The 26,684-nt window shown below is 47.5% G+C and overlaps 2 protein-coding genes and 1 long non-coding RNA gene across 3 annotated transcripts; 1 reads left to right on the plus strand and 2 right to left on the minus strand.

The window, feature by feature from the left end:
• Positions 1 to 577: 577 nt before the first annotated feature.
• On the minus strand, positions 578 to 9,022 carry KCTD13 (potassium channel tetramerization domain containing 13). The gene is made up of 7 exons (XM_079951388.1): positions 8,759 to 9,022; positions 6,539 to 6,806; positions 4,888 to 5,057; positions 4,341 to 4,430; positions 3,800 to 3,852; positions 3,448 to 3,643; positions 578 to 2,657 (listed from the first exon to the last, which is right to left on the minus strand). Exons 2-7 carry the CDS (start codon positions 6,798 to 6,800, stop codon positions 2,415 to 2,417), a joined length of 1,014 nt encoding a protein of 337 aa, XP_079807514.1. The 5' UTR covers positions 6,801 to 6,806; positions 8,759 to 9,022; the 3' UTR covers positions 578 to 2,414.
• Positions 9,023 to 9,791: 769 nt separating this feature from the next.
• Positions 9,792 to 12,593, plus strand: LOC307201884. Its single transcript, XR_013832773.1, has 2 exons — positions 9,792 to 10,551; positions 12,324 to 12,593. It is a non-coding gene; the product is annotated as an uncharacterized lncRNA (long non-coding RNA).
• Positions 12,594 to 13,754: 1,161 nt separating this feature from the next.
• KIF22 (kinesin family member 22) lies at positions 13,755 to 26,645 on the minus strand. The gene is made up of 13 exons (XM_079951362.1): positions 26,490 to 26,645; positions 25,369 to 25,574; positions 23,840 to 23,967; positions 23,540 to 23,688; positions 22,115 to 22,555; positions 21,871 to 22,024; positions 20,130 to 20,235; positions 19,775 to 19,952; positions 18,120 to 18,240; positions 17,954 to 18,030; positions 16,154 to 16,357; positions 14,643 to 14,702; positions 13,755 to 13,861 (listed from the first exon to the last, which is right to left on the minus strand). Exons 2-13 carry the CDS (start codon positions 25,566 to 25,568, stop codon positions 13,826 to 13,828), a joined length of 1,854 nt encoding a protein of 617 aa, XP_079807488.1. The 5' UTR covers positions 25,569 to 25,574; positions 26,490 to 26,645; the 3' UTR covers positions 13,755 to 13,825.
• Positions 26,646 to 26,684: the final 39 nt, after the last annotated feature.

Here is a 26,684-nt window from a genome sequence, read left to right on the forward strand (position 1 = left end):
GTATAAATCAAGGCATACTATTATAGAAAGACAGGCATACTATAATGTTCTCCAATTAAATACCAGCAGGCTGGATAATATCAGTAGATCTTCCATTTCCTCTGGCCTGAGGCACTCAACATACAGATCCCCTTCCCCAAAAGCATCTCTCTTCACAAAATCCAAGGCATCCACCAAACTGCTGAAACGCTCTCCATTACTACAATCCAGAAGGGGAGAATTCAAGAAAACTTGCACCCACCTTAAATTTTAGGTTCCTAAAAATCCAGAAGGAAGCTCACCTTATTTTCTTCCACTACTGGAGCAAGCCACAGGCAGCAGATGAACAGAGAAGCTGCCCAAGTGTTAACAAGGTAAGATTTCACACATGTGCTGCCAACTATGCCAAAAACTCCTTCCTCTTTAACAACTGTAATTGTCCAATAAACACAACCCCCTGGGTTAGAAAAAAGGATGATCCAGCTCACTAAAGTCACTAATATTCTTTGGGAAATGTGCCTGTCTAGGCATGGAAAAGCCCTGGAGATACAGATCCTTATCCGGTTAAAACACACACACACACACCAGGAAACTTCCCCATTTTTAAGCAGGTACCTTTATTACAATAATTTAATAGAAAAAAACATTTTTAAAATAAATTATGCAAATACAAAAAAATACAATAATTAATTCAAGAAAGTTACCTCCTCCAGGGAGGGGAGGATATAGAGATGGGAAAAGAAGAATGGAGGAAAATAATACCTTCTCTCCAGTAAAGTTACCTGCACTAGTCTGCATTTACAGAATGCAATTTCACCCTCCCTCTCCATCCACCACCATTAATATCCAAACCCTGTTCCATGAGACAATTGACTGAAAGGGCTGTTGAAATGCCCCATATTACACTTTGCTGAAGTTTGTATGAAGCGGCATACCATTCCCCGTGGTAGGATGGGGAAATGGTGGCCCTCCAGTTATGGATGGACTACAACTCCCATCAAATCTGATCACCGGCTCTGCTGGCTGGGGCTGATGGGAGTTGGTAGGCCAATGTATTCTGGAGGACCCCTGATTCCCCCTCCTTGCAGAGTGCAAGTGCTCAAACTCTGCAGGAAGAAGTAAGACTTCTTCACCTACACAGATCTATGTCTGAAGGGAGTCACTTGACCATGTTCCACTGTTTTGTAATGGTGTGTAGATGCTTATCAAGTGTGGGATTGAAGCATCTAACATAATTTGATATAAGTCGTACCTGTAAGTGGGACAGAATAGTTTGGATGGAATCAGGGTCCAGGTCACACAACACTTAAAGAGACAGTCAAACTATGTTTTTGACTCAGACAAAAAAATTTAAAATAGCAGCTGTTATCTGACTGACATCTTTCCCAGAAGGACAATAAGTAATAAGAACCAATTTCACGACTGTTACCTCCTGCTCTAATGCAAAGGTTAAAGGTGCCACGTTTGTATGCGTGAATTTTTTAAATGGCTGATTAACACTGGATTTAATCTCCTTTGCTCACAGGAGGCTAAATGTAGCTGAAATTATTCCAGAAAAAAAGACACCAATAAATATGTTGTATAATCCCGGTTATGTCAATGCCATTATCAAAAATTTTAAATGGAGTGTAGCCAGTTTTTGTCTGAACAATGTATGCCTTCTCATAAATCCAGGCAGTTTCTTCAACAGAGAAGTTAAAAGTAGGTGAAGAGAAACCAAGGGTGGGTTGGGGGTTGACCCAATAAAAAAAACAACTATGTACCATAAAGCAAAGGACAGAAGACCCCAGAATGGAGAGATCAAAATTGGTAATTATGTAAGAACTGACACACCCCTGTCTAGGTAGCACCTCGTCTGTGACCTTTGAAAGAGGCCAATAACAGTGTTACAAAATGGAAGTCACCAGAGGCCCAGTATTAAGCTGAGATGGAATGTAGGCTCCCCTGATTCATATGCTTTGCTCATATATAGCTCTCTCAGTTATAATGTTGTTGTTCCATGGAGCCTAATTTAGAGGACAGTTAAGAGTCAGTCGGTCTCAGGTTAGAAAGGCTCAGGGTCAAGAGGTTTTGAATAAAGGACCACAAACCAGGTTTCAGTGGTGTCTTGCAGATTATGAGATAGGTGGGGTGGTGAGGGGAAGTGGGAAGTTGGGTGTTTAAGACTGAAGCATTAGGGGAAATTAACAGCTGGAAAGAGCATGCCAGTAAAATGAAGGGGCAGACCAAGAGGTCAATTGTCACAATAAAAAGGAGGGCTTAATAAAGTCAAGGGATAGCAAGAGGGCAGAAAAGCAGCCCAGAGGGAGAGAGAGGTTAGAAAAGGATGCAAACATCAATGAGAAGACCTTGAGGTGAAAGATCAAAAGGAGAAAACAGGTCCTCCTTTGGCACTAAATGGATGGAGTAATGAGGACATTGCGAGCGAGGCGGGATCAGTCTTTGAAAACAGCTTGGTGGCCGTGAGGACGTTCATCATGCATGATGTGCCTACGGACATGTATGCGCCGGACACGGTGCTCCCGCCCATCTTCGTCGTCACCTGCACGGAGGGGGCCTCCACCCCCACCTGCCACACCCCCTGTTGCCTCCAGGAGGGCCTTGTCTGGCACTCGTGGCGTCTCATAGATCAGGATGTTCAGGGTTTCCTCAAAGATCCGTGCCTCTGGGAACTCCACCTGTGCACAGGGGGCAGCAAAGCAAGAGCATACTGAGCAACACCAGTTCTGTCCACAGTGTGGTGCAAGTGTTTGGTTTCAATATGGAATCCTGGGTTCAAATCCTTGCTTGGTGAACTTGAGCTTTACAGTTTTTTCCAGTTTAACTTAACTCACATAGTGCAAGGCTAAAACTCAACAGCTGCTCTGAACTCCTTGATGCATAAAAATGTAAGCAGAGCTGCAGTTTCACTAGGTGGGAAAAACTGGAACTGGGAGAGTTGACCTGAAGTAGCACTTTATCCAGAGAGTCACTTGAGTTGCCATGGGGAAAACCTCTTCTTCCTCTCAGGTTCTGTTCTCCCATGTATGGGACCACTCCCTCCCCCAAATGCCACCAGAGGGCTACCTAAGGACCACCATGCCCTGAAGGAAGGAGAGGCCTCGCTTTCAAAGACCTTTCTTCCCTGTGGCTCTCTCTTTATTGCTTTATAATATAGTTTTAATTTATATTGTTTTTTCAAAGAAAATATATGTTGTTTGCCTGAAAAGCAGTACACACAGGTTCTGCGATCCACACGCTTGCTATCCAAAAATTCACTTATCAGCACATAAAGGACATTCACTTATCCAAACAGCCAACTTCCTTACTTCCTTGTTTGTTTCTGCTTTGCTGGTTGGCAGTAGCCATTTTTGGGCAGAAACCACGGAGAGAGGGAGGGAAGGAGCAAGATCAGACATATTGGAGAGCAGGTACAATTTATCCTGAAGGGGAAAGCTCCTATCTGAAGCTCAGGGGTCTGCACATTACCTTGGTCTGCTTCTTCTCGGTGGCATATACAATGGAGGTGCAGCAGACTTCGGCAATCTTGCGGCCCTGCCCATAAAACGACCAGCAGCATATTTCATCCCCAAGAACATCTTTGATGAAGAGTACTCGGCCATTGAACCGCAGAGCCAGCTTGTCAAACAGTTCGATATTCTTCAGCAAGTTGTCATCGGAGTTACTGGAGGGGAGGGAAAGGGAGAAATGGTGGTGTGATCTCTCTTAAGACACCTCTATTAGCCAGGAGGTGGGAGTCAAGAATGGGCAACATGGGAGTCAAGAAACAATACCAAGTTACGCCGGATTCCAACAGTTGGATGTGTGTGTTGCATCTTACCTTGTATATGAATACTTGTTATTACTTCGGTTATGCAGCAATTTCACCACAGGCTAAGAAAGGAGGAAAAGAAGGATAAATATGGTGGAAACTATCTTTTTAACCTGCATAAGAGAAACTGTCACCTTTGCCATTGGCCGAGCTACAGTGATTTCATGAAATGTTCATATATGTTCTAACTTCTGGTATGTGTGTGTGTTCACATCAGACCCATTTTATGCTGTGTCAACAATGTAGAAGGTGCTAAAATATTTCCATGTGTTAAACTGTGTCACATGGCAAGTCTTCATGACTTGAATGGGTCACGAGACTGGAGTCCCAACCTACATCTTATAGTAGGCAGTGCTTGATTTAGCTAGAAGGCTAAGAAGCTTTGCAACTTAGGACTTCACTAATGGGGGCAGACGCCATCTGCACTCATGAGTATCACCTCACTGGCCCTAAACAAGCAAGAAGACATCTAAGTCAAGCAGTCTAAAATGGCGCATATCTACATGATCTTCTTGGACTTGAGCCTTATGTGACTTCACAGCCTCTTTACCTTGGAACAGCTTGAGATGATCTGCTGCTCCTCCTTGGGAGAGGTCACCATGGGGATATGGCAGAGGGGGTCATAGGCCTCACTCCTTTGCTAGGCAGAAAACGATACATACAAATATATTACAACCTTATTAGAAGCCCTAGAACATGCCACATATTACTAACACACCACACTTATGTACTGCCTTTTTACCAGTGCACTCATGGAAATTTATAAATTAAAACAAATGACATACAGTTTATTTAACACATGTAACAAAATAAGGGTGGAAGGACGGGGAGGAAGAAGAAAAATATGCAAATTGTGGAATCAGTTTTTAGATAATGTTGCATGATGGTTACAACCACCAGATAGAACAATCACTGTGGGAGACAGTTCTGAGAGGGAGAGGCCAAGTAGCAGGTCGTCCAAATCAGGCTAAGGCAAGTGGGCCTTGCTAACTCACCTCTTCGTCTCCCCAGTTCCTTCAAACTGCTTGAGGCTCAGAGGAGTCTGCCTGCCTCCTACCTGCTCAGCAGGTGACCAGCTCAGCAGGTGACCAGCTCACCTGCAGGGCAAGCTGACAGTCCTCAACCAAGCCTTGGATCAAGTAGTACCGGGCCTCAGATAGCACTTCCTCCAGCTCCCGCTGGGATTCAGGGAGAGAGACAGAGCCATCGCGCAAGTAGTTCAGGATTGTTCCAAAATGGCGCCCACTTCGGTCAATCAAGATCCAGCCTGGAAAGGAAGAACAGAATTTTAGTCTCTGAACAAAAGGTCTTTGGGGGGCAGAAGCAGAGACCAGGAGAGAAGGATCTCTTGCACATAAAATTAAAAGTAGCTCTGTTCTGGAGAACACTTTAAAACATTTAGAGGGAAATCCAAATGTTGCTGTCTTCGTATATAATTTTGCTAAAGAAGCTACAATATTTTATTTTATCTTCTATTAAATTTGTATACTGCCCTATACAAGCCGGTCTCAGGGCAGTTCACAGGATAAAATCATGATATAGAAACACAGAATACATAATCAAAGTAAAAGCAGTAACAACCCAATAACCCCACCAACACATTTTAAAAGGGCACTGAATGTCAGTCAACCAAAGGCCTGGTAAAAAGCAACGTTTCTGCCTGGCACCTAAAGGTGTATACTGAAGGCGACAGGCAAACCTCCCTGGGGAGAGCATTTCACAAGTGGGGAGCCACTACAGAAAAGGCCTGCTCTCGTGTTGCCACCCTGCAGACCTCTTGTGGAGGAGGCACACAAAGAAGGGCCTCAGAGAATGATCTCAGGGTCTGGGTAGGTTCATATGGAAGGAGGTGGTCCTTGAGGTATTTAGGATAGGTCCTTGAGGAAACTTACAAAAAAAATGTAAGCATCTAGCTGTAACAGATCCTTGATACCAAGTTATCTTGTCTTTGACTAGAAAGCTGCTCATATCTTTTAAAAATATGAACCTGAATTTCCCCCCTGGGGTTCACTGTTCATCCTATCAGAAGCAGTTGTGAGGTAGTTCTGACAATTTCTTTGTGTCTGCAAAGAAGCCATATTGAATGACAGATTTCTGTCACCTCTAAAGTGCCACACTTATTGGTAATTAGTTCCTATTACATAATTTATATTCTTGACTGAATTTTCATGCTATTTTTTAATATCACTTTGATTGATCTATTACATGCATTGCACTTTTCCTGTATATTTCTTTTGTAATATGCAGTAGTGCTGTTCACGGCTTTGGGGGCTTTTGGTCCAAAAAGTATTAAAGGGACGCAGGTGGCGCTGTGGGTTAAAGCCTCAGCGCCTAGGGCTTGCTGATCGAAAGGTCGGCGGTTCGAATCCCTGCGGCGGGGTGCGCTCCCGCTGCTCGGTCCCAGCGCCTGCCAACCTAGCAGTTCGAAAGCACCTCCAGGTGCAAGTAGATAAATAGGGACCGCTTACCAGCGGGAAGGTAAACGGCGTTTCCGTGTGCGGCTCTGGCTCGCCAGAGCAGCGATGTCACGCTGGCCACGTGACCCGGAAGTGTCTCCGGACAGCGCTGGCCCCTGGCCTCTTAAGTGAGATGGGCGCACAACCCCAGAGTCTGTCAAGACTGGCCCGTACGGGCAGGGGTACCTTTACCTTTACCTTTACTATACCATATAATCTCAGCTGAGCAGGAAACCTGGATTGGGAGAAGGGTTGGGAGGGGAGACAGACTGTGTGATGCCTGGACACTTACCTTCACTATCTGTGAGCACCTCCATCCTGCCACTGAACATAGCCTTGAGCATGGTGTCTTGCTTGGTGAGGGTTTGCACTGTGGTGTAATGCAGTGACCCTCCCACGTTCAGCTTGACATACTTGCTGCTGGGGTTAAGGGGTTTGAGATCAAAGGTCACACCGGCTACCCCTCCGCCGCCATCCCGTCGCTGCTGGATTGGGACTAGCGGCGCACAATTCTCCAGGGGTGGGACCTGGTCTGCCGTGGCCTCAGCTGACATAACCACCTGCAGAAACAGAAATTGAGCAGGGAGGCCTTCCCAAACCACGTTAACTGCAAAGGGGCTTGGATTAGATGGAGTAGGGCAGAGTTTTCCAAACTGTGTGTCACAACACGTTAGTGTGTCAGCTGCAGTGTGTAGGAATGTCCCACAAATGCTCCCCTGGAATGGGTTGGTTTAACCTCCAATTTGCTAGTAAAACTGAATTACTGTACTGTATCATGAAACGATGCATGTCTAAAAAACGTGTCATCAACTTGAAAAGTTTGGAAAGCTCTGGAGTAGGGCCTGTGGAACCTCTTGTCTCAACCCCCCACTCCTTGCACACACTTCTAACTTTCATAGCAGAGCGCAGCCTCCATCGATCAGATGCTCAGCAGATGTTTTGGACTACAACTTACATCAGGGGCATCTGCTTCTTGGACTAGTTGGACTAGCCTAGTTTATGTTTATTAGTGCAACAATATTGTTATCCCCACACTACTGTAATTCGCTCTACGCGGGGCTGCCCTTGAAGCTGTCCCAGAAACTCCAGCGGGTGCAGAATGCTGCAGCGAGGCTCCTCACGGGGTCTCTGCCATGGGAGCATATTCACCCAGTGCTTTTCAAGCTGCACTGGCTCCCGGTGGAGTACAGGGTCAGATTTAAGGTGCTGCTTTTGACCTTTAAAGCCCTTCACGGCCTAGGACCCTCGTACCTATGGGACCGCCTCTCCTGGTATGCCCCACGGAGAGCCTCAAGGTCCATAAATAACAACACCCTAGTGGTCCCGGGCCCTAAGGAAGTTAGATTGGCTTCGACCAGAGCCAGGGCCTTTTCAACTCTGGCTCCAGCCTGGTGGAATGCTCTGCCTCATGAGACCAGGGCCCTGCAGGATCTGATTTCTTTCCGCAGGGCCTGTAAGACAGAGTTGTTCCGCCTACCCATTAACTGGGGCTAATGGGAGTGGTAGCCCAGAACATACGGAGGGTGCCAGATTGGCGAAGGGTGCTCTGCACAATATTGTAAAACGTTTAGGCCAGTTTCAGACCCACCTGTCTTGCTGCTGTTTGACACATACCTCTCCCCACACTACCACCACACACTATCTTCCCATCCCATTCTTGCCCATTACTTGTCAACTCTCTGGGAAGAAACTAGATCATTTGCGGCTTCATTACAGTTGAGGCTCAGTTGGTGGAAATCAAGGGAAGACTCTTCTTTGTCCGTACCTACCCCTCTCTTAGAGCATTTCACCATAGAGCAAAAACCTTCCTGTTTAGGCAGGCACTTACTTTATCAGATGAATAATTATTTATCTAATGCTTGTTTTGTTATTTTTTTGGGGGGTTGGGGGTTGGGGAGATTTATTGTATTTAGCTGTGGTTCTAGTTGTTAGCCACCCTAAAAGGTGCATGGGCATTAGAAGGGCAGGGTGCTGGTTTGTAAACGAAAATATATAAACCAAACCTCTGACCAAGCTGCGGGAGGCAGTGGAAGACAGGAGTGCCTGGCGTGCTCTGGTCCAGGGGGTCACGAAGAGTCGGACACGACTAAACGACTAAACAACAATAAACCAAACCAGCTCCGTGTCCTGTGAGTCACGTCAGTAGGAAACAACAGGAGAGTGTCCCATGTTTTGCACTCCTCTTTTTGCCCCTCGGGCTCTTCTTTCCGCCTCCTGCCCGCCCGACCCCAGCCACCTTCAGCTCCTTCCTTGCTCCTCAGCACTGATTTGCCGGCGATCTTCCTGCCAGCCCACCCGCAACCTGTCTTCCCATTTATTGCTGCCTGGGCTGCTTCCATTTTGCTGTTCTGCTGGGCCTTCAGGGCCTGAGCAGACCAAGCCAATGAAGGGGCGCTGGACGGGCCTCTTCCCAACCCTGGCTCGTCTCCGTTTGGGCCTTTTCCCTTCAGTCCCCCTCTGTCCCCGGAGGCCTGCAACCCCCGGCCCTTCCGCCCCCCTCCCAGCCACTCACCTCCCGAGGGAGAGCGGGGTGGGCTCAGCCCAGGCGCCTCCCCTTCAGCCCCGCCCGGACTCAGGGCCCAACGGCCGGCCAAGACGCCTAAGCCCGGGAGCAAGGGGGCGCAGGGACAGCGACTGCGCATGCACTTCGGAGCCCTCGCTCGCAACTCTGGTCGCTTCGCCTGGCAGTTAGCCTCTACATCCGGGTACCCGCTCGCATTGAGCAAGACACAGAGGCCGGGACGGTGCTTCCCTCCCAGGGGCGGAGGAGCAGAAGTGCGCCTGCGCCAGAAGGCGAGCCGTTGAGGCTCAAGGAGGGAGGGCGCTGAGCGTGCGCGTGCGCATATACAAGCAACCGTGAGCCGCACTGAGCGTTTGGTTTACGCAGAAAGGGGGCCCGCGCGGCTCGGTAGACGCACCGTGCTGTCTTTTGCGCACGCGCGCTACTGGAAAAAAAAAATCCGTTAACTGGCGCGCGCAGCAGCTGGAGCATGCGCCGTTCTTCCAGCCGGGGCAGCTAAAGCGCCTTATATCGGCTTGTTTGTGCCGGTTGCGTCGCAGGGGCTGAAGGCAGGCACTCTTTAGCTGAGATTCCTGCATTGCAGGGGTTGGACTAGATGACCCTTAGTTCCCTTCCAGCTCCATGATTCTACACGCCCCTCCAGCAATTCCCATGGCTTTGTCCAGCTTCACATCTTTCCCTCTTGAAGGTGTATGTTCCTTAGGTAAAGGGTAAAGGCACCCCTGACCATTAGGTCCAGTCCTGGCCGACTCTGGGGTTGTGGTGCTCATCTCGCTTTATTGGCCGAGGGAGCTGCGTACAGCTTCCGGGTCATGTGGCCAGCATGACTAAGCCGCTTCTGGCGAACCAGAGCAGCACACGGAAATGCTGTTTACCTTCCCACCGGAGCGGTACCTATTTATCTACTTGCACTTTGACGTGCTTTCAAACTGCTAGGTTGGCAGGAACAGGGACCAAGCTCACCCCCGTCACGGGGATTCGAACCACCGACCTTCTGATTGGCAAGTCCTAGGCTCTGGTTTAACCCACAGCACCCCCCGCGCCCCTTAAAATGTTCCTTAAAATAATCAAACTGCACATTCGGAACGTGAGTGTGTGTAAGCGAAGACAGAGGCTTCAGCAATGCAAATAGAAAAGCTTCAATAGCATATCCATAAACTTGACTGGTAAAACAAAATGGAAGTTCCTAAGGCCCATCCAAACACCTCCCACCAGTCTTCTGTTGGCAGGGAGTTCCACAGGGCAGCGTTGGCTCACACTAAAGGCTCAGTGCCCTGGTGAAGGCCAACCCCAGGGGCATGGGCAACTGCCACATGGTATGCTGCCATCTTTGGCAATCACTTGTAGCCAGGTAAGATTGACTTCCATGAACACAATCTTGACAGTGAGGCCGTAAGTGACCTTGGAGGCCGATTCTGGATCCACCCATCCTTCCACAGTGGGGACGTTTCCAGGTGGGAGTTGATCACCGTGAGGGTTTGCCAAACATGCTGCCATATGCAGGACAATAAACAGCATCCTGCCCCACAACTCTTAATGAGGCTCTGGCCTATTTTGTTTGCAGTTGTTGCCCTGTTCAAGACGAAGCACGAAATATTCATATGGTAAATATAAACACCCCAGATTGATCAGACTTCTCCCTTGGCAGGGGTGCCATTGAGACACCCAGTGTGTGTTTATGTGTGGAGGAGGTGCCAGAAAGGGTCTTTTGACTCCTGTGAAATAAAGCCTAGTTTCGCCCCTGCCCTTGGGCATTTGGGGCTTTTCTAGGCTTCAGCAGTCAGGTAAGGTTTTATAAATGCTTTGTGCTTAGAATCTTTCTCTCTTAAGGCTTCAATTTTCAAAGCCAAGTAGGCTTCTTCTTTCAGTTGGCGTGAGGATCAATTAAGGCACTCCTGGCAAAGACAAAGCAGAAATGCATAGTCACAGTTGCTTATTGCATCTCTGCCTGTCAGTGCTCTGCATTTGCCTCCCAGTGAGCTAGGATGTTGCAAACAGCACTTCATGCAAAAACACGATGGGCTGGGCTGGGCTGAGCATTCCACCGCCCTAGAAGTAAACTGTTAGGGCTGGGTCTGTCCCCTTAATTCAGCTCTGGGAAGATAAACCCTCATCCAACAGATGTTTGAGAATCACTGGCTTAAAAAACAAAAAAAGCTTAAAGTCATCACACAAGTTTTAAGACCAGAACTTCTGTAAGTGGAACAAGAATCTTAATCTGCGTCAACCACTACGCTGTGGAATTCCCACCTGACAGGTGTGTCTAGCCCCTTTACTATACAGCTTTCAACAGATGCTAAAGACAAACCTCTCCCCTGGCCCTTGGCACCTTAGATATGTGTTTTTAGGACCACACCCCTGCCAGATTTGAAGTTATATTATGAAGCATCCTGCCTCTGCTGGTTGTGGGAATGGATCTTGTTAAAAAACACAATTTATTAGATCTGGAGGGTCATGATAATAGATTTGGGTGGCACGCGTATTTGTGGTATGATAAAACAAAAGTACATAAAGGATTCCTGAACCATTTGATAAGAAAATCAATCTATGAGGTATGGGATAGGTACAAGAATCTACAGTCATACTTTGGGTTGCGAATGCTGCGGGTTGCGTGTTTTTGGGTTACGGACCGTGCCAAACCTGGAAGTACCGGAACGGGTTACTTCTGGGTTTCAGTACAGGCGCAGAAGCACTAAATTGCAATATGCACAGAAGCGCCGAATCACATCACATGTGTGCGCAGATGCGGCGCTGCGGGTTGCAACCATGCCTCCCGCACGGATCACGTTCGCAACCTGAGGTATGACTGTATTAGAACAAAGAACACCATGGTGGCTATCTCCATTGGAAGCAATTTCAGTTAAAAAAGTAAATATGAGAGGCAACTGGGTCACCTATTAAGATTTGTTAAAAGAGACTACAGTGCTATGATTCTGCTATGATTCTGCGTGAGACCAATTAAAATTGGAAAAAAATGAGGATATTAGAGAACGGTTAACGGATTGGTTACAGTATCACCAATTAAATGTTTTTAAGGTTGACAAAAAGAAAGGTTTTGATACAATGAGATCGAGGTTTGAAACAGATCTGTTCGAAAATAATGTGAAAGTGCTATCAAAAATGTACAAATTACTTTTAGAGTGGCATACAAAAGTCGAAGAAGCTAAGGTAGTGGTGCTACATTGGGCTAGAGACTTTGGATATAATATCCAACTTTCATCCTGGGAAAAGTTATGGAAAGAGGAAATAAAATTTACTGCATGCTGTTCATTGAAAGACAGTTATATGAAAATGATGTATTGTTGGTATCTAACACGAAGTAAAATTGCTAAAATGTACAAAACAAGTTCTAAACTGTGTTGGAAATGGAAAGAAATAGAGGGCACTTTTTGTGGTGGACATGTACATTGGTAAAGGGTTTCTGGGAAATGATATATAATGAGTTAAAGAAAATGTTTAAGAATACATTTGTTAAAAAACCAGAAGCCTCTTTATTAGGCATTGTAGGTGAAGAGTTTCCAAGATAAGATAAAATACTTTTTATGTTTGCAACAAGAATGCTACTAGCCCAGAGATGGAAGGAAGAAGTACCGACAAAAGAAGGATAGCAGATGAAATTGATGGAGTCTGTGGAAATGGAAAAACTGACTGGAAGATCTGAAACCAGGAAGATCTTGTATTTTCTAAAGACTGGAGTAAGTTTGTAAACAGTTAAAATCTTTAGTAGGGATGTGAAGACATTTGTAATGTGGAACTGTTTTAATGGTAATTATGGTTATATAATAGAAAGATAAGGGTAAAAGATGTAGTAAAATTAATCTTAAAGATGGAACCCATGGAGGGAAGTCTAAAGGTTTGAAAGAACTCTGCATTTTAATGTTTGGAAATTATTTAAAAAATAAAATAAACTGCTTTTAATACAGACATTTAATTGTTGGGAGCCTGATGGCAGAGAGTGGGTAATGCATTTAAATAGCAGTCCTAAGTATCTCCAACACTATTTCCTTTTTATCCACCCTAATATATTTCCCCTCACATGAGGTTTCCTCCTCACTTTGATTTTGGCATCATTTATGCACTGATTTCATACAAAAGAAGGTACCGTATTTTTCGCCCTATAGGACGCACTTTTTCCCCTCCAAAAATGAAGGGGAAATGTGTGTGCGTCCTATGGGGCGAATGCAGGCTTTCGCTGAAGCCTGGAGAGCGAGAGGAGTCGGTGCGCACCGACCCCTCTCGCTCTCCAGGCTTTGCGGACCTCTCCGCAAGCAGCAGGAGCGCTCCCGCTGCTTGCGGAGAGTTGCTTGCATGCAGAAGCCTGCGCGCGCTGAGCTCAGCGCGTCCAGGCTTCGCGGACCTCTCCACAAGCAGCGGGAGCCAGCGCTGGGCTCCCACGGCTTGCAGAGAGCTGCCTGTTTGGGGGCTGGGGCGGGGGAAGCTCGGGCCTCCCCCGCCCCAGCCCCGCAACTGGGGGGGGGAATAATTTTTTCCCCTTCCCCCTCCCCCCAAAAAACTAGGTGCGCCTTATGGGGCGGTGCGTCCTATAGGGCGAAAAATACGGTACTTCTTCATATAAGGAGTTTCCCTAGGAATTTGTTCCCAGAGGGTAGTGAAAGCAGTCAATGTGGATTTTAAATGGAATTGACAAATTCATGGTGGATAAGGCTATCAGTGACTACCAGCCACAAGGGCTATCTACTATTTCCAGTGTCAAAAGGAAGCATGCCTCTGACTATTATTTGCTGGGAATCAAGGTGCAGACAGTTGCTGTTGCAGGCATCTCACAGGCCTCTGAACGCCCACTGCAAGAAGCCCACTTGATGGGCTTTTGTTACTCTAGCAGGGCTGCTTTTTCTTACTTTTTGTAACCAAAAGTAGGAAGTTGGTGGCAGCAATATAAAATAACCATTTGAAATGTACAAGTTTTCTGTACTACTTTTATATGCTTAATATATGCTTAATATATTTAAAAGCACCAAAGCTAAAATAGATTAAAAACCCAAGTCATTTTTAATAAAAGTCAATGTAGGGAGAAGATGCTTTCCAGAACCAATCCAGTTACTGAAGATTTCCAATGTTGCTCAGGATATTTACCTAGGAAAGGGGGTAGGGGAGAGAGAAGAGCAAGAATTTTAATTCCTCCGTTATTTGTAACATTAGCACCTTTTAAATCCAGTGCATACTAGATTACAATGCATACATTTAAGCTTTACAAAGAATAATCACAACCTGTATTTCGGCCTTGTGTTTTAAATACTCACTTGGACACCACAGGCCAGCTTTCACCAGCCTGGTGCCTATTTTGGACAGCTGGAGGGCGTGAGGTTGGCAAAAAGCTGCCACAGGCAATAAGAAATTCCATTCAGTCTAGCAAGCTGGCTGGTGGAGAAGGTAGGGACCCACTAATCTGCATTCTATGTTGGCTGCAGAGGGATGAGCTTTCTTTTGTGGCCAGTATAATAATGTAGGTTGGTTGATATGAAGGATGGAGTGATATGAGGGGGGTGAAGCAAATCATCCCCCACCAGCCTACTTGATTTCTATGCTGGCTCTGAGAGGAGGGAAATGAAGAAGGGAGACAGACTGATCCCACACCTGCCAGTCTGCCAAGCTCAAAAGAGACGGGATGTTTTTTTACTTGTTTCCCAAGGGACAGGTAGAAAAAGTTATGGATAGCAACTTCTGTCGCTGTATATTAAGCTGCTAGGCTGCTGTGCCCCTTGCATTTCATGACAAACTTACACTTCTGTTTACAGCTTCCCCCTCTCTACCTATTCATCTGCCATCCGAGGATAACACTCCATTCATCTAATGTGTTGGACTCTACTCCAGATAAGCTTATAGCCACAGTGACAGAACTGAATTAAATACACACCTTCAGAAAAGAAGCTACTTGTTTTGCGGAGATGCCTTCGACTTTCCCAAGGTCCTCTACCTGAGAAAAGGAAGAAGGAGAAATGTGTAGGTTACACAAAGTTGCAAAGTCATGGAGATACTTAATTATTAAATTTGTATACCACAACTCATCCATAGATCTCAGGTCCACAGCAAAAAAAAAAAATATTCTGAGGGAATAGCAATACCACAGTGGTAGAGCATTTTGCTTTACTCAGCATCTGGCATTTCCAGTCTCTGTCAACAATTGGCCACAGTATCCAAATGAAACCTCCACATTCAAAGGTAATATTTATTATATATTTCATAAAATTTATACACCACTTGATTTTTTAAAAATTGCAACCTCAAAGTGGTTACAAAAAGATAAAACAATGGAGAAATATTCACAACCCTACTGTAAAGCATACAAAAGTTAAAATACTAAAACAGATTAACATTACCTCAACTTCCCAAGCATCTGGGTAAGCTTGCCTAAACAAGAATGTTTTTAGCAAGTGCCAAAGAATACAGTGAAGGCACTTCTTGATCTTAGAAGGCAGGGAGTTCCAAAGTGCAGGTGCTGCCACATTAAACAATCGGGTTCTTGCAAATGCAGAACAGGTATTATGTGGCAGTTTAGTTCTGCCAATTGAACCGGTTGAGTAGAAATATGTGGGGCAAGATGATCTTGTAGGTAAACTGGTCCCAAGTTGTTAAGTGCCTTTATATACTAATAGTAGCACCTTGAACTTGGCCCGGTAGGAAATCGGCAACCAGTGCAGATCTCCAAGCACAGGTTTTACCCACTGACAAGGCCTCACTCCTGTCAGTAATCACACTGCAGCATTCTGCGGAGGGCCTTCTCGGTAGTGGTGCCCACCCTGTGGAACGCCCTCCCATCAGATGTCAAGGAAATAAACAACTACCTGACTTTTAGAGAACATATGAAGGCAGCCCTGTTTAGGGAAGTTTTTTATGTTTTATGTTTTTAATATACTATTGTGAACTGCCCAGAGTGGCTGGGGAAACCCAGCCAGATGGGCGGGGTACAAATAATAATTTATTATTATTATTATTATTATTATTATTATTATTATTATTAGCCTCCCAATTCTAACTGCTGGGTAGGAAATATTGCTTTCATGCCGTGCTGGTGGGCTTCCTAGAAGCTTCTGGCTTGCTACAAAAACATTAGACTAGATGGACCTTTATTCCAACCCATTTCTTACAAGAATAGGGTGCTGCTTCCTTCCTCTCCCAGATTTGAGAATGAGCCAGTATTCCAAACTCCAAGGATCCCTGCTGAGCTAAAGGCTAAAGCAGGTTTCCTCCAAGACTTTAATGTTCTTCCCACTAGACTTCAACGCTTTGAACTTGAGCCAGGTCTGAACGTGTTAAAGCCTTGCATGGCCTACCTCCTACCTGAGGATTAATTTCCTCTGTACAGTAGCTGCACCTGCACACACCTCAAACGATGGAAGAGCAGCTCTGCCCTCGGAGCCCACTTACCTTTTCAAAGGACCCGTGCTCTCCTCTCCAGGCCACAATGCGATCTGCCTTCTTCTTGCCAATCTGGTGCAGGGCCATGAGATCCTTCACAGAGCCTGTGTTCAGGATGGCCAGGATGTTCTCCTTGGTGCGGGCCATCAGTTCAGGCTGAAGTACCATCTCCCACTCAGAGGGAACCTTGTTTTCAGAGCCAGGGGCCGAATCCTGGATATAGCATGCATCATAAACAGAAGTGGTGTGGTGTCGCACCGGTCTGTTTCCTGACTGGCCCTCATCTCATATTCTTTCACTGAATCCACCAATCACAAACATACCCTGGCTTCTCCTCAGATCGTATAAATCTTTCGCCTTTTACTTCTCAGGGGTTCTTCAATGAGATATCAGGCATGCAGAATAAAGTTCTCCAGAAGATAAGACAGACAACTGCCACTGCTGAGTTTACCTTCTCGTTTCACAGGCCTGTGTCAGGGTTTTTGGAATCTGCTGACAGCCATGTCCCTGAAGCAGGCCCACTGGAAACTGCCGAAGCCACCTTATTTATAGTATTTATAACCCTGCCTTTAGCTGAATGCACACTCAGAGAGGCTTACAAAAATCACTTCTCTCAGGCTGATGATCTAGACCAGGGGTAGGCAACCTAAGGCCCACAGGCCAGAAGCAGCCCACGAGCCGCCCTGAACCAAGCTGCCCACTCGGCGAGTCCCTGTGTGCTGCGCTAAACCAGCACAGTGCGCCGACTCTCTTCCATGGCTCTGGAAAACGTTTCTGCACATGCCCAGACACCGAAAATTGCTTCTGCGAGCGGCTGCTCGTTCCTCCTCCGCCACTGCCACCGCCGCCAGCCTCTGCCTCTTGCAGAAGCAATTTTCAGTGTCTGGGCATGTGCAGAAACGTTTTCTGGGCCTAACAGCTGAGAGAGAGACTGCTGGTCTGAGGCAGTGAGTCCAGAACTTTGATCTGGCTCCCTCAAGACACTTGCAAAGCTACTTTCTTTCTGCTCCTGGAATAAACCATTTCAGGCTGCTTTCCACCAACCTTACCCATAAGAATTTAAATTTGCTTAAAACAGGGAAGAGGAGGAAAAGCATGTGGTCAGCAGGAACAGCCCTGATTTTTCTCATCTAGCTACTGCTACCTGTTCCACTCCCAGATTTGATTCAGAAACACAGTGTGTGGGTGAGGGCAGATGTGTATCCTTCTGGGTAAGGCTTGATCTTTGCCACACTGCTATGACTGAGTCAGTCTGAACATGAACCAACAACAGGCAATAGGTAAGGGAATCTGTTCTTTGTTCTCAGGCAGAAGATCTATGGGGGGAAGCCTGCCCCGGCGGAATCCATATACAGTGGTGCCCCGCAAGACGAACGCCTCGCAAGACGGAAAACCCGCTAGACGAAAGGGTTTTCCGTTTTGGAGGCGCTTCGCAAAACGAATTTCCCTATGGGCTTGCTTCGCAAGACGAAAATGTCTTGCAAGTTCCTGCGGTTTTTTCTCCCTTTCCCCCCCTTTTCCTAAGCCGCTAATCAGCTGATACGCTGATAAGCCGCTTAACAGCCGATCGCTAAAAGCCGCTTAACAGCCGATCACTAAAAGCCGCTAAACTGCTAATAGCGCTAATCCGCTAAGCTGTCAATGGGCTTGCTTCGCAAGACGAAAAAACCGCTATACGAAGAGCCTCATGGAACGGATTAATTTTGTCTTGCGAGGCACCACTGTATAACTTTATTAAACCATGTTTGTAACAACTCTGCTTCCCACAATCACCAGCCCCAAGTTCAACAAAGCCCCCCACCCCCTTACCTTCTTCTTTCGACCTCCCTTCTTTTGCTTTACAATGATGATGCTATCTTCGTTCTCAGAGTTCTCCAGGTGCTGCACTGGAGAGGTAAGGAAGGAGAGCTGTGATGTCATAGGAGGGAGGAGCATAAAAAGGGAGTCCCGCTTTCCAGACCCAGTGCCCTTTTACCTTGCTGGAAGGGCAATACCACTGCTGTTCCTTGGCATTTGGCGGGCACCCATGAACCACGTCCATGCTCTTTGTCCTGCAGAACCTTGGTTTCCATTTCTAGCTGCTTCTTCTTAAGCCTCTGTAGGGAGAGGGAGAACAGAATAAGCAGATTCAGATGGAGGGAACAGGGTGTGCATTTGGTGGCCTCCAAGAATGTGTGGGGCTGCCATCAGGTTCCCAGCCCAACAAGGATCGTATTGCCAACTGTATAAACTGCCAGGGCCATAATGAAGCAGGTTCTCAGTGCAAGATGGACACAGCTCAATTTATATAAGAATCCCCTTCCACAGGACTTAGTGATACATTTCTTTCTTCCTTCAAAGCTGGCCTTTACATTGGAGCCATTGGCTTAACCAGAGTTGCCCTGGCAAAGGCTTCACTGGCACTCCAGGCAAGGCCTCCTGAGTTTAAAACAACAACAGCAACAACAATAGCCCTCCTAGAAAAAAAGCTAAGAAGCAAAATGTGCAGGTAACTGTGACTTGAACCAGCTTGGCTGCTCTCGCCCGTCATTGTTTGTAGCCAATGAATGAAGTTGGAGCTGTGATTGATAAGCGAGTTGTTTGGACACCAGGCAAAAGGAATCCCTGGAGTTCTAAAAAAAAAGAGCTGCTGTTCCCTCTCTTTCCCCAAATCTCTTTTCTGATGAGAGCAGCTTTTGCATCTCATTTGGAAACCAAGGACCAGAGTCTGGAGGAAGAATGGGGAGGCACACAATGCCAGATGCTTGAAGTCCAGTGTGAAGTTTCCACAGTCTGTGTTGATTTGGGGAGCCATGTCATCAGCTGGTGTTGGTCCACTGTGCTTCATTAAGTCCAGGGTCAATGCAGAGATTTTGGAGCACTTCATGCTTCCTTCTGCAGACGAGCTTTATGGGGATACTGATTTCATTTTCCAGCAGGACTTTGGCACCTGCCCATACTGCCAAAAGTACCAAAACCTGGTTCAATGCCCATGGGATTACTGTGCTTGATTGGCCAGCAAACCCACCTGACCTGAATCCCATAGAGACTCTATGGGACATTGCCAAGAGAAAGATGAGAGACATGAGACCGAGCAATGCAGAAGAGGCGAAGGCTGCTATTGAAGCTTCCTGGTCTTCCATAACACCTCAGCAGTGCCACAGGCTGATAGCATCCATGCCACGCCGCATTGAGGCAGTAATTGATGCAAAAGGGGCCCAAACCAAGTACTGAGTACATATGCATGCTTCTACTTCTCAGAGGTGCAATATTGCTCTATTTACAGTCCTTGTTTTGCTGATTTCATTTAATATTCTAATTTTCTGAGATTGTTAATTTGGGGTTTTCATCAGCTGTACACCATAAACATCACAATTATAACAAATAAAGGCTTGATATATCTCGCTTTGCATGTCATGAGTCTATCTCATATATTAGTTTCACCTTTTAAGTTGAATTACTGAAATAAATGAACTTTTCCACAGTATTCTAATTTTTTGAGTTTCACCTGTAGAAATGTAAAATTTTGATCAACAAATGAAACACCACAGACCTCGCAATAAACAAGGCATTGTGCTTATTTACGGGAGGTAGCCCATTGCAGTCTTTGAGGGATCATGATGGGACAGAGAGAAAGAGCAAACCCTTCACCTGCAGCTCACGGCGAGTCTCCTCCAGCAGCCTCCGGAATTCCAGCCGCTCGCTGCGTGGGGTGTTGAGGAGGGGCAACGCACAACTCTCTGCCCCAGCCTGCTGTGTTTCCAAGGCCTCCAAGTGCAGCAGCTTTTCAGCCAAGGCCGGCTCAAGATTCTCCATCGGCAGCAAGGAACTAGTGGGGAAAGAGACCAGAAAGTAGGGCCTACCTTTTCTAACAAGCCAGAGAGCGCTGCTCAACGCTTTAAGGGTGGAGTGACCATCCTCATGAAGTGGCAGGAGAGAATTTGACTGCACCACAGAAGCACTGCTTGCCCCTTCACCAAAGCCTATAAAATGCTTGGTGTCTCACCTGAATGGCTTCTCTTCAACCAAGCTGGGCTGTTCCTCCTCTGGACAAGGTCTCTTGGCTTCAGGGCCTGCATCACTGGAAGATGGGCATGGTCTTTTTGATGCTTCTGTGTGGGGAGGATGTTTTTAATTTATTTTATGTGTTTATTGGACCTTGGAGCCTGCTCCACCTGGACTGTCCTCCTTCACTACTACTGGGCCACCTACCACCAACTGGGCTGCAGAAAGGATCCTGTTTTGTTTAGATAGTCTTCGTTGTAATTTTATTACAAAGTTAGTGGCAAAGTGCCGTGGAATGATTTGTATCCTCAGTGGTGGGATATCAACAAAGAACAAATTGTGACAAATATCCCGGCCTTATCAAAAGTATTTCAAGTCACCTTACAAACCATCAGCTTACAAGCTACATAACAGAATAACTTACCGTATTTTTCGCCCTATAGGACGCACTTTTCCCCCTCCAAAAATGAAGGGGAAATGTGTGTGCGTCCTATGGGGCAAATGCAGGCTTTCGCTGAAGCCTGGAGAGCAAGAGGCGTCGGTGTGCACCGACACCTCTCGCGCTCCAGGAAGCTATCCGCAAGCCTTGCGCGCCCGGGGGAAGTTCCCCCAGGCGGCAAGGTTTGCAGGCAGCAGCCTGCAGCGCGGAGCACGGGGCGCCCTACGGAGGACGCCCCGTGCTTCGCGCAGGTGTCGGCAAGCCTTGCGCACCCGGGGGAACTCCCCCCGGGAGCGCAAGGCTTGTGGGCGGCAGCCTGCAGCGCAGAGCATGAGGCGCCCTCCGGGGGACGCCCCATATTTTGCGCAGGTGTCCGCAAGCCTTGCGCACCTGGGAGATCTCCCCCCGGGCGCGGAAGGCTTGCGGGCGGCAGCCTGCAGCGCGGAGCACGGGGCGCCCTCCGGAGGACGCCCCATGCTTCGCGCAGGTGTCCGCAGTCTGCCGCCTGGTGCGTGGGGCGCCCTGAAGCAGAGCGCCCCTCGCGCCGGGCAAACATCCGCAGCATGGGGAGGGCTCCCCACGCTGCGGATAGCAGCCTGCCGCCCGGAGCGCAGAGCGCCCTGAAGCATAGCACCCCGTGCTTCAGGCAGACATCGGCCAGCCCCACAAAGCTCGGGGGACAGCAGGGAGGCACAGCGCCGCCATCCCGCTGTTCCCCGACCTGGTTCCTTTATTTCCCCCCCAAAAAACTAGGTGCGTCCTATGGGACGAAAAATACGGTAATTGATATTAAAATGTTTTTTCAAAAAATATGGGGGGGGGGGGGAGCCACAATCACAAACCAGAACTAAAAACACAACCTAAGTGTAAACATATCCACCCTTTTAAAGCAGCTTGAGATAAAGATAGCAAGGGCAAAAATGTTTTTACTTGATACCTAAAACATGGACCTGGGGAAGATGTTCCAAAATCTGGGTGCCACCACTGAAGAGGCCCAAACCATTGACACCACTCACATAATCTCAGTAGGCACAGGAATCCAAAGCAGACCCTCCTCCCCAGACGACTGCAAGGCACAGACTGGTTCTGACAGGAGTCAGATGGTCATTGATGAAAAGGACAGACCATGAATGGTTCTAGTGTATATGTATCTGAACCATGATAAAGAAATCTGGGGCAGTGAATCTGTATACTACACCCCACTCTGCTCCGGGTCAGCTCAAGAATCCTGCCCTTCCTTTCTACCCAGAAAACCTTGTTTTGCCCCACTTCTGCTGAATTTCAGGCCGGCCCCCTTCCTCACCAACATCCAGCAGAGTTTCTTGCGTGAAGGGCTTGTTCACCACTTGCTTGGATTTGGCAGCAAAGTTGAGGCTTGTGAGCGTTTCAAAGTAGTACTTCCTCTCAGGGGCGATATTTGCAATGATCAGGCTGTGAGCACTACCACCCAAAGAATCCTTTAAGGAAAGAGAAATATGCTCAGTAAAATAAAACGCGGCTCTTCCCAAATCCACAGCCCCACCAATGAACCCAGGCACCCCAACTACCTGCAGCAGGCGAGTGAGTTTGCTGTCTCTGTAGGGTACGCGAGGCAGCCCCTTGTTAAGGGCATCCACCACCTTGCTAAGCACAAAGAGTGACGTGTTGATGGCCCCGCTCTCCTTCAGGCGCACCCCTCTGTTGCCTGTCCGCCGGTTGTCCTCTGAGCCGGCTAAGTCGATAAGGCAAAGCTTGGCGGCCCGCTGGGCATATGGCGGCCAGCCCCGGGTCTGGCTCACGTACACCAGCAGGACAGCGTGACTGCGGCTCGAGCGATTATTCAGCTGTGTGGATGCCACTGTACGGTTGCTGCTGGCAGGCAAGAAATGTTTCTCAAAGTCTGAGAAGCTGGTTATCTCTCTCTCCGTCAGACCAGGCACCAGAATGTGGTGGTTTTGATCCTCCCGGATTGGCAAGTCACGGAGGGAGGGCTCGAGAAGGTCCAAGACCTGGGGAACAAGCAGACTAGTGGTGGTCCAGGTGGCACCTCAAACCCCACCTCACTTAAATCCCCTGGCTTCTCAGAAGCACATGGAGAACAACGTAAGTTTACTTGAACAGATTGTGTGGTTTGATCAAGTAGAATGCAAATCCAGCCTTCTGTAAACACTGAATAGGTTCTCTTGACCTCATCTGTAAGAGACCTCCTTTCTCCTGGGCACTTCTGGCTCATCATCTTTAGTATCCATTTAACTTCCATGCCATGCTCTGTTCACTCCTCCAAATTTCCCCCTCCTCCTCCCTGTCCTTTCTCCACTTGCATTCAATCATTCTCCTCCTTCCCAGGCTCCAGTCTGTCTGCTTCCCCCAAAGATAAATAACTTAAGGCCCTCCAGAGCTTGTAGGACTCCAACTTCCCTCAGCATGCCCAATGCTCAGGGAAGATGGAAGCTACAGTCTGGCAATATCCTGCCTTACTCTATCTCTCTTCCCTGCCCTTCTACTGCTCTTTCCTTTCTTCTCTCCCCCTTTGCAGCCATTTCGGTTTGCTTTTGAAGCAGCTGCCCAGTCTCTTTCCCCATTCCCATCAGCAACGCCTCAGTTCTTCACCAATCTTCAAGCAGGGCCAGAGCACACATGTGACAGCATCAGCAGGCACTGCGGCGCGACCCTCTCCAGAACAGACTAGCAGCAGATGACACACTGATCTCCTAAATACCAACTGGGAACAGGATGGAGTTCTGGTCACATTAACGAACTTCCCAGGGCTCAAAACACTGCCAGTCTTCAATACAACAAAAAAGGAGGCCAGAGTGTGTGCAAATCTGTTGCCAGTATCACTTGCTGTAGTCTAATTAGGTCATGCTCTCCCCAATACATCTGGCTCCTCAGCCCCATCTTGTTCTAAGCTGCTTTCTTCCCCAAAGATCCCACCATTCTTATATACTAGGCTCGGTTTTCCCCTCTTACGCATTTTGTCCAGCACCCGTTACCTTCTCTTGGTAGATTTCCAAGTATGACATAGAGACCGAGTACTTCCGCTGATCCCCCGAAGCATCCCTTGTCATCTGCAAGAGATTCTGAACTGCTCTTGGAATCACCCCTGGTTGCTCCGGACTCCCCAACATGGTGTACGTCTTCCCTGCCATTTTAAGGAGGGGGAACAAAAGAGATGTGGAGAGAGGAAAAACCATCGCGTCCTCCCTCAGCCCAATTCCAAGCCCTACCCCACCTGCTGAACCCCCAGCAACTCTAGGTTGGGTTCATCCCTTTGTGCACTGTTTTATAGTCACCTGCTCCGGTAGGCCCATACGCCAAGATGCTGGCATTCTGCCCTTCCAGCAGATGGTGCAAGATAGGCTGAACTGACCCCATGTAGACATCATACTGCGTGGCCGTTGCACTGTAATAAGCGTCAAATCTGGTGGGAATAGAGAAGTGGGATTGAGGCCTGCTGGCTTCTCCGAAAGTCCAGCAATTTCTACAGCAGGGATAAGTAACAGGAGGCTTTGCAGGAGTGGCAGATGTCCCTTAGGAGCTTTTTTCCCTAGCATACCCCCATTCTTCATGTTGTACAGACTATTATCAACATAAGAATGGCCCTGCTGGATCAGGGCACTGTTCTCACAGTGGCCAACCAGATGCCTGTTGGAAACCAGAGTGCTATTTAGGGCTGTGCAATAAATTGCTGTACAGTCCAAAGCCAGTTTTGAAATGACATCAATTGTTTCAACCAAGCAATATATCGCAAGGGAAATGTGAACGAAAGGTAGGGATTGACAGCTTAGTGAAATAAGTAAAAAAAACCTGCTCCTTTTCCCTTATGGGGTACCCAAGAGCCCATATAGAGTCCTTTTGTAAGTTCTCTATCAGTAGGAGAAAATAACAGAGACCAACCAGAGAATATTGAGAAGCAAAGCAGCTAGTAAGCCTGATCTTACTAACTGTTGCAACAGGGTGCTCCCCCACATGCAGGAGAGGACCTCGAACAATGGCGCACAAGGCCTTATATATCTATTTTGAAATTCCTTGCCCTTGAGCTCCAGACCCTCCCCCCCCCCAGATACATCATACCTACATCACAGAAAAGGTGGTCTACAACAGAAATTTGAATGTTGTTTTTCCTGTCTGCCAGGTTATCTGATAATGTCTTATCTGATTGCCTTTTCTGGTAGTCTGGCCATTCCTTTGAAATGATGGAAATTACTTGATTGAGACAATGGTAAGGTTTTTTTCATTTCCTCCATCCTTGCAGAGAAACATTTGGTCAGTTTGGGAGTTAAAATGGTTTCAGGACTGTCTTCCTGTGCTGCTTCAGACATGTGTTTTATACATTTATGTATGTGTTTGCTTGGTACATTTATGAACATTTATTATATATCTAAGACCTAAAAATTCTTATAACATCAGGGTGGGATGGGGTCTCAACTGAACCAATACTTTTCCCAGCACGAATACAGGCACCATCTCTCCCTCCTTTGTTCATATGCAGAGCCCGTTAACAATCCAGTAGCAACCCGTCATGCCTAGACAATCAAAAAACAGCAGTGGCAAAAAAGGCAGAAGCAGTCACTTTAAGTCAGTGGTTTTAAGCCAGTGGTTTCCCATACCTATCCTGTCAGTTGCAAGGAGACAGACAAAAGGCAGCGAGGGGCCAAGAGGAAGGCCTCTGTTGCTTCTCATACTAGAAGAGAAGGGCTGCTATTCCTCCAGACTCTGTTCAGTTCCACCTAACGCCCCTGTTAAAAACCATAAACAGAGGTACCATAGGGCCACAACCTACAGGAAGCCTGGTTCTTCCAACGTTCTCTGCCCAACTCACTTGTATTTCATTGTCTCCATATTATTTCTCACGTTCAGGATCTCCAGGGAGCAGGAGTCCACGCCACGTACACAAGGGGCTTCCTTTCCCTCTCCTGTTCCCACACTTGGCCGCAATCGCACACAAACCCGAACTCGAGCCGGTGCATTGCTGGGGGTTCGCTGGGCTTCATAACGGCTTAATCGTTGACAAGATTTCATTGATATCTAAGAAGAGAAAAAGTGTAGGGTGAGATACAAGTACCAGAAGAAGCACCAAACTCCACACCAGCTCATCTGTGAACTGAGATCATTATTGAAGGTCCCCTTTGGGGTGGTTCTAGTTATAAAATTTTAGGATGCACATGCATTCCACAGAAAACCAATCCTTTGTCCTTCAGATTTATTCCCTGAGAAAATCACACATTATTTTAGCACACAAAACAATCCCAAAAAACCATCTTGGCTCCCCTAATGTCTCTAAATATTCCCTCCATTTCCTTGTAAGTCCTTTCACTTACAAATCCTGTCTTAAGGGCGTATTTGTGCAGGAAAGGGTGGCCTGTGACCTGGATTCTAGAACTAAAGCATTTACCATCTCAAAAGAATGGACAGACTGCCCAGGTAATGCAATCAGTAAAACATTATCAGATATCCTGGCCGCTCTGTCAAGTTTCTGTGGTAGAAAGAAGTATGCTGAGTATGTTTAGACTGGGAGGAGCTAGGATAGCCATCTTCAAATATCTCAAGGGCTGTCCCATGGAAGAGGGAACAAGCTCCTTCTCTCCTGCTCTGGAGGGCAGGCCTCCAACCAGTGGCTTCAAGTTACAATCAAGGAGGTTCCGACTAAACCCCAGGAAGAACTTTCCGACGGTAAGAGCTCTTCGACAGCGGAAAGGTTTCCCTCGGGAGCTGGTGGATTCTCCTTCCCGTGGAGATTTTTAAGCCATCTGCCATGGATGCTTTACATGAGATCCCTGCATTGCCGGGGGTTGGACTAGATGACCGCCGGGGTGCCTTCGAGCTCTTCAGATTCTAGGCCCAAAGGCTCTCGCAGGCCGCGGGCACAGCGGCGACCCCGCTCCCGCTCCGCCCGCTCGCCACAACCGGCAAGTGAGGCGCAGCCGGGGGGCCACTACTTACCCCTCTCCCGCCTTCCCAGGCGGGTCCTTCGCTCGCTCCCCAAAGCGCCTCAGAGCAACTCCCGGACTTCGTTTGTATTTGGCGCTAAGCCCGCCCCAGGAAGGAGAAAGCGGCCAATCGGAGAGAGGGAAGCAGCCAGCCGTTGGTCACTGCGCCTGCGCGTAGGACAAGTTCCGCCGGAGAAAAAGCGGCCGC

Source organism: Podarcis cretensis (assembly GCF_951804945.1).
Source record: "Podarcis cretensis genome assembly, chromosome: 13".
NCBI classification, from domain to species: Eukaryota; Metazoa; Chordata; class Lepidosauria; order Squamata; family Lacertidae; genus Podarcis; species Podarcis cretensis.

Excerpts from the sequence above, each read along its gene's own strand:
- KCTD13 (XM_079951388.1), bottom strand. The coding sequence starts at position 6,800 with ATGTCAGCTGAGGCCACGGCAGACCAGGTCCCACCCCTGGAGAATTGT. Across the intron at positions 5,058-6,538 it reads GGTGCTCACAGATAGTGAAG|GCTGGATCTTGATTGACCGA; the intron begins GTAAGTGTCCAG and ends CTTCCTTTCCAG. Across the intron at positions 2,658-3,447 it reads CCGAGAAGAAGCAGACCAAG|GTGGAGTTCCCAGAGGCACG; the intron begins GTAATGTGCAGA and ends CCCTGTGCACAG.
- KIF22 (XM_079951362.1), bottom strand. The coding sequence starts at position 25,568 with ATGAAATCTTGTCAACGATTAAGCCGTTATGAAGCCCAGCGAACCCCC. Across the intron at positions 22,025-22,114 it reads AACTCACTCGCCTGCTGCAG|GATTCTTTGGGTGGTAGTGC; the intron begins GTAGTTGGGGTG and ends CTTTCCTTAAAG. Across the intron at positions 13,862-14,642 it reads AAGTAGCTTCTTTTCTGAAG|GTAAATATCCTGAGCAACAT; the intron begins GTGTGTATTTAA and ends CCCCTTTCCTAG.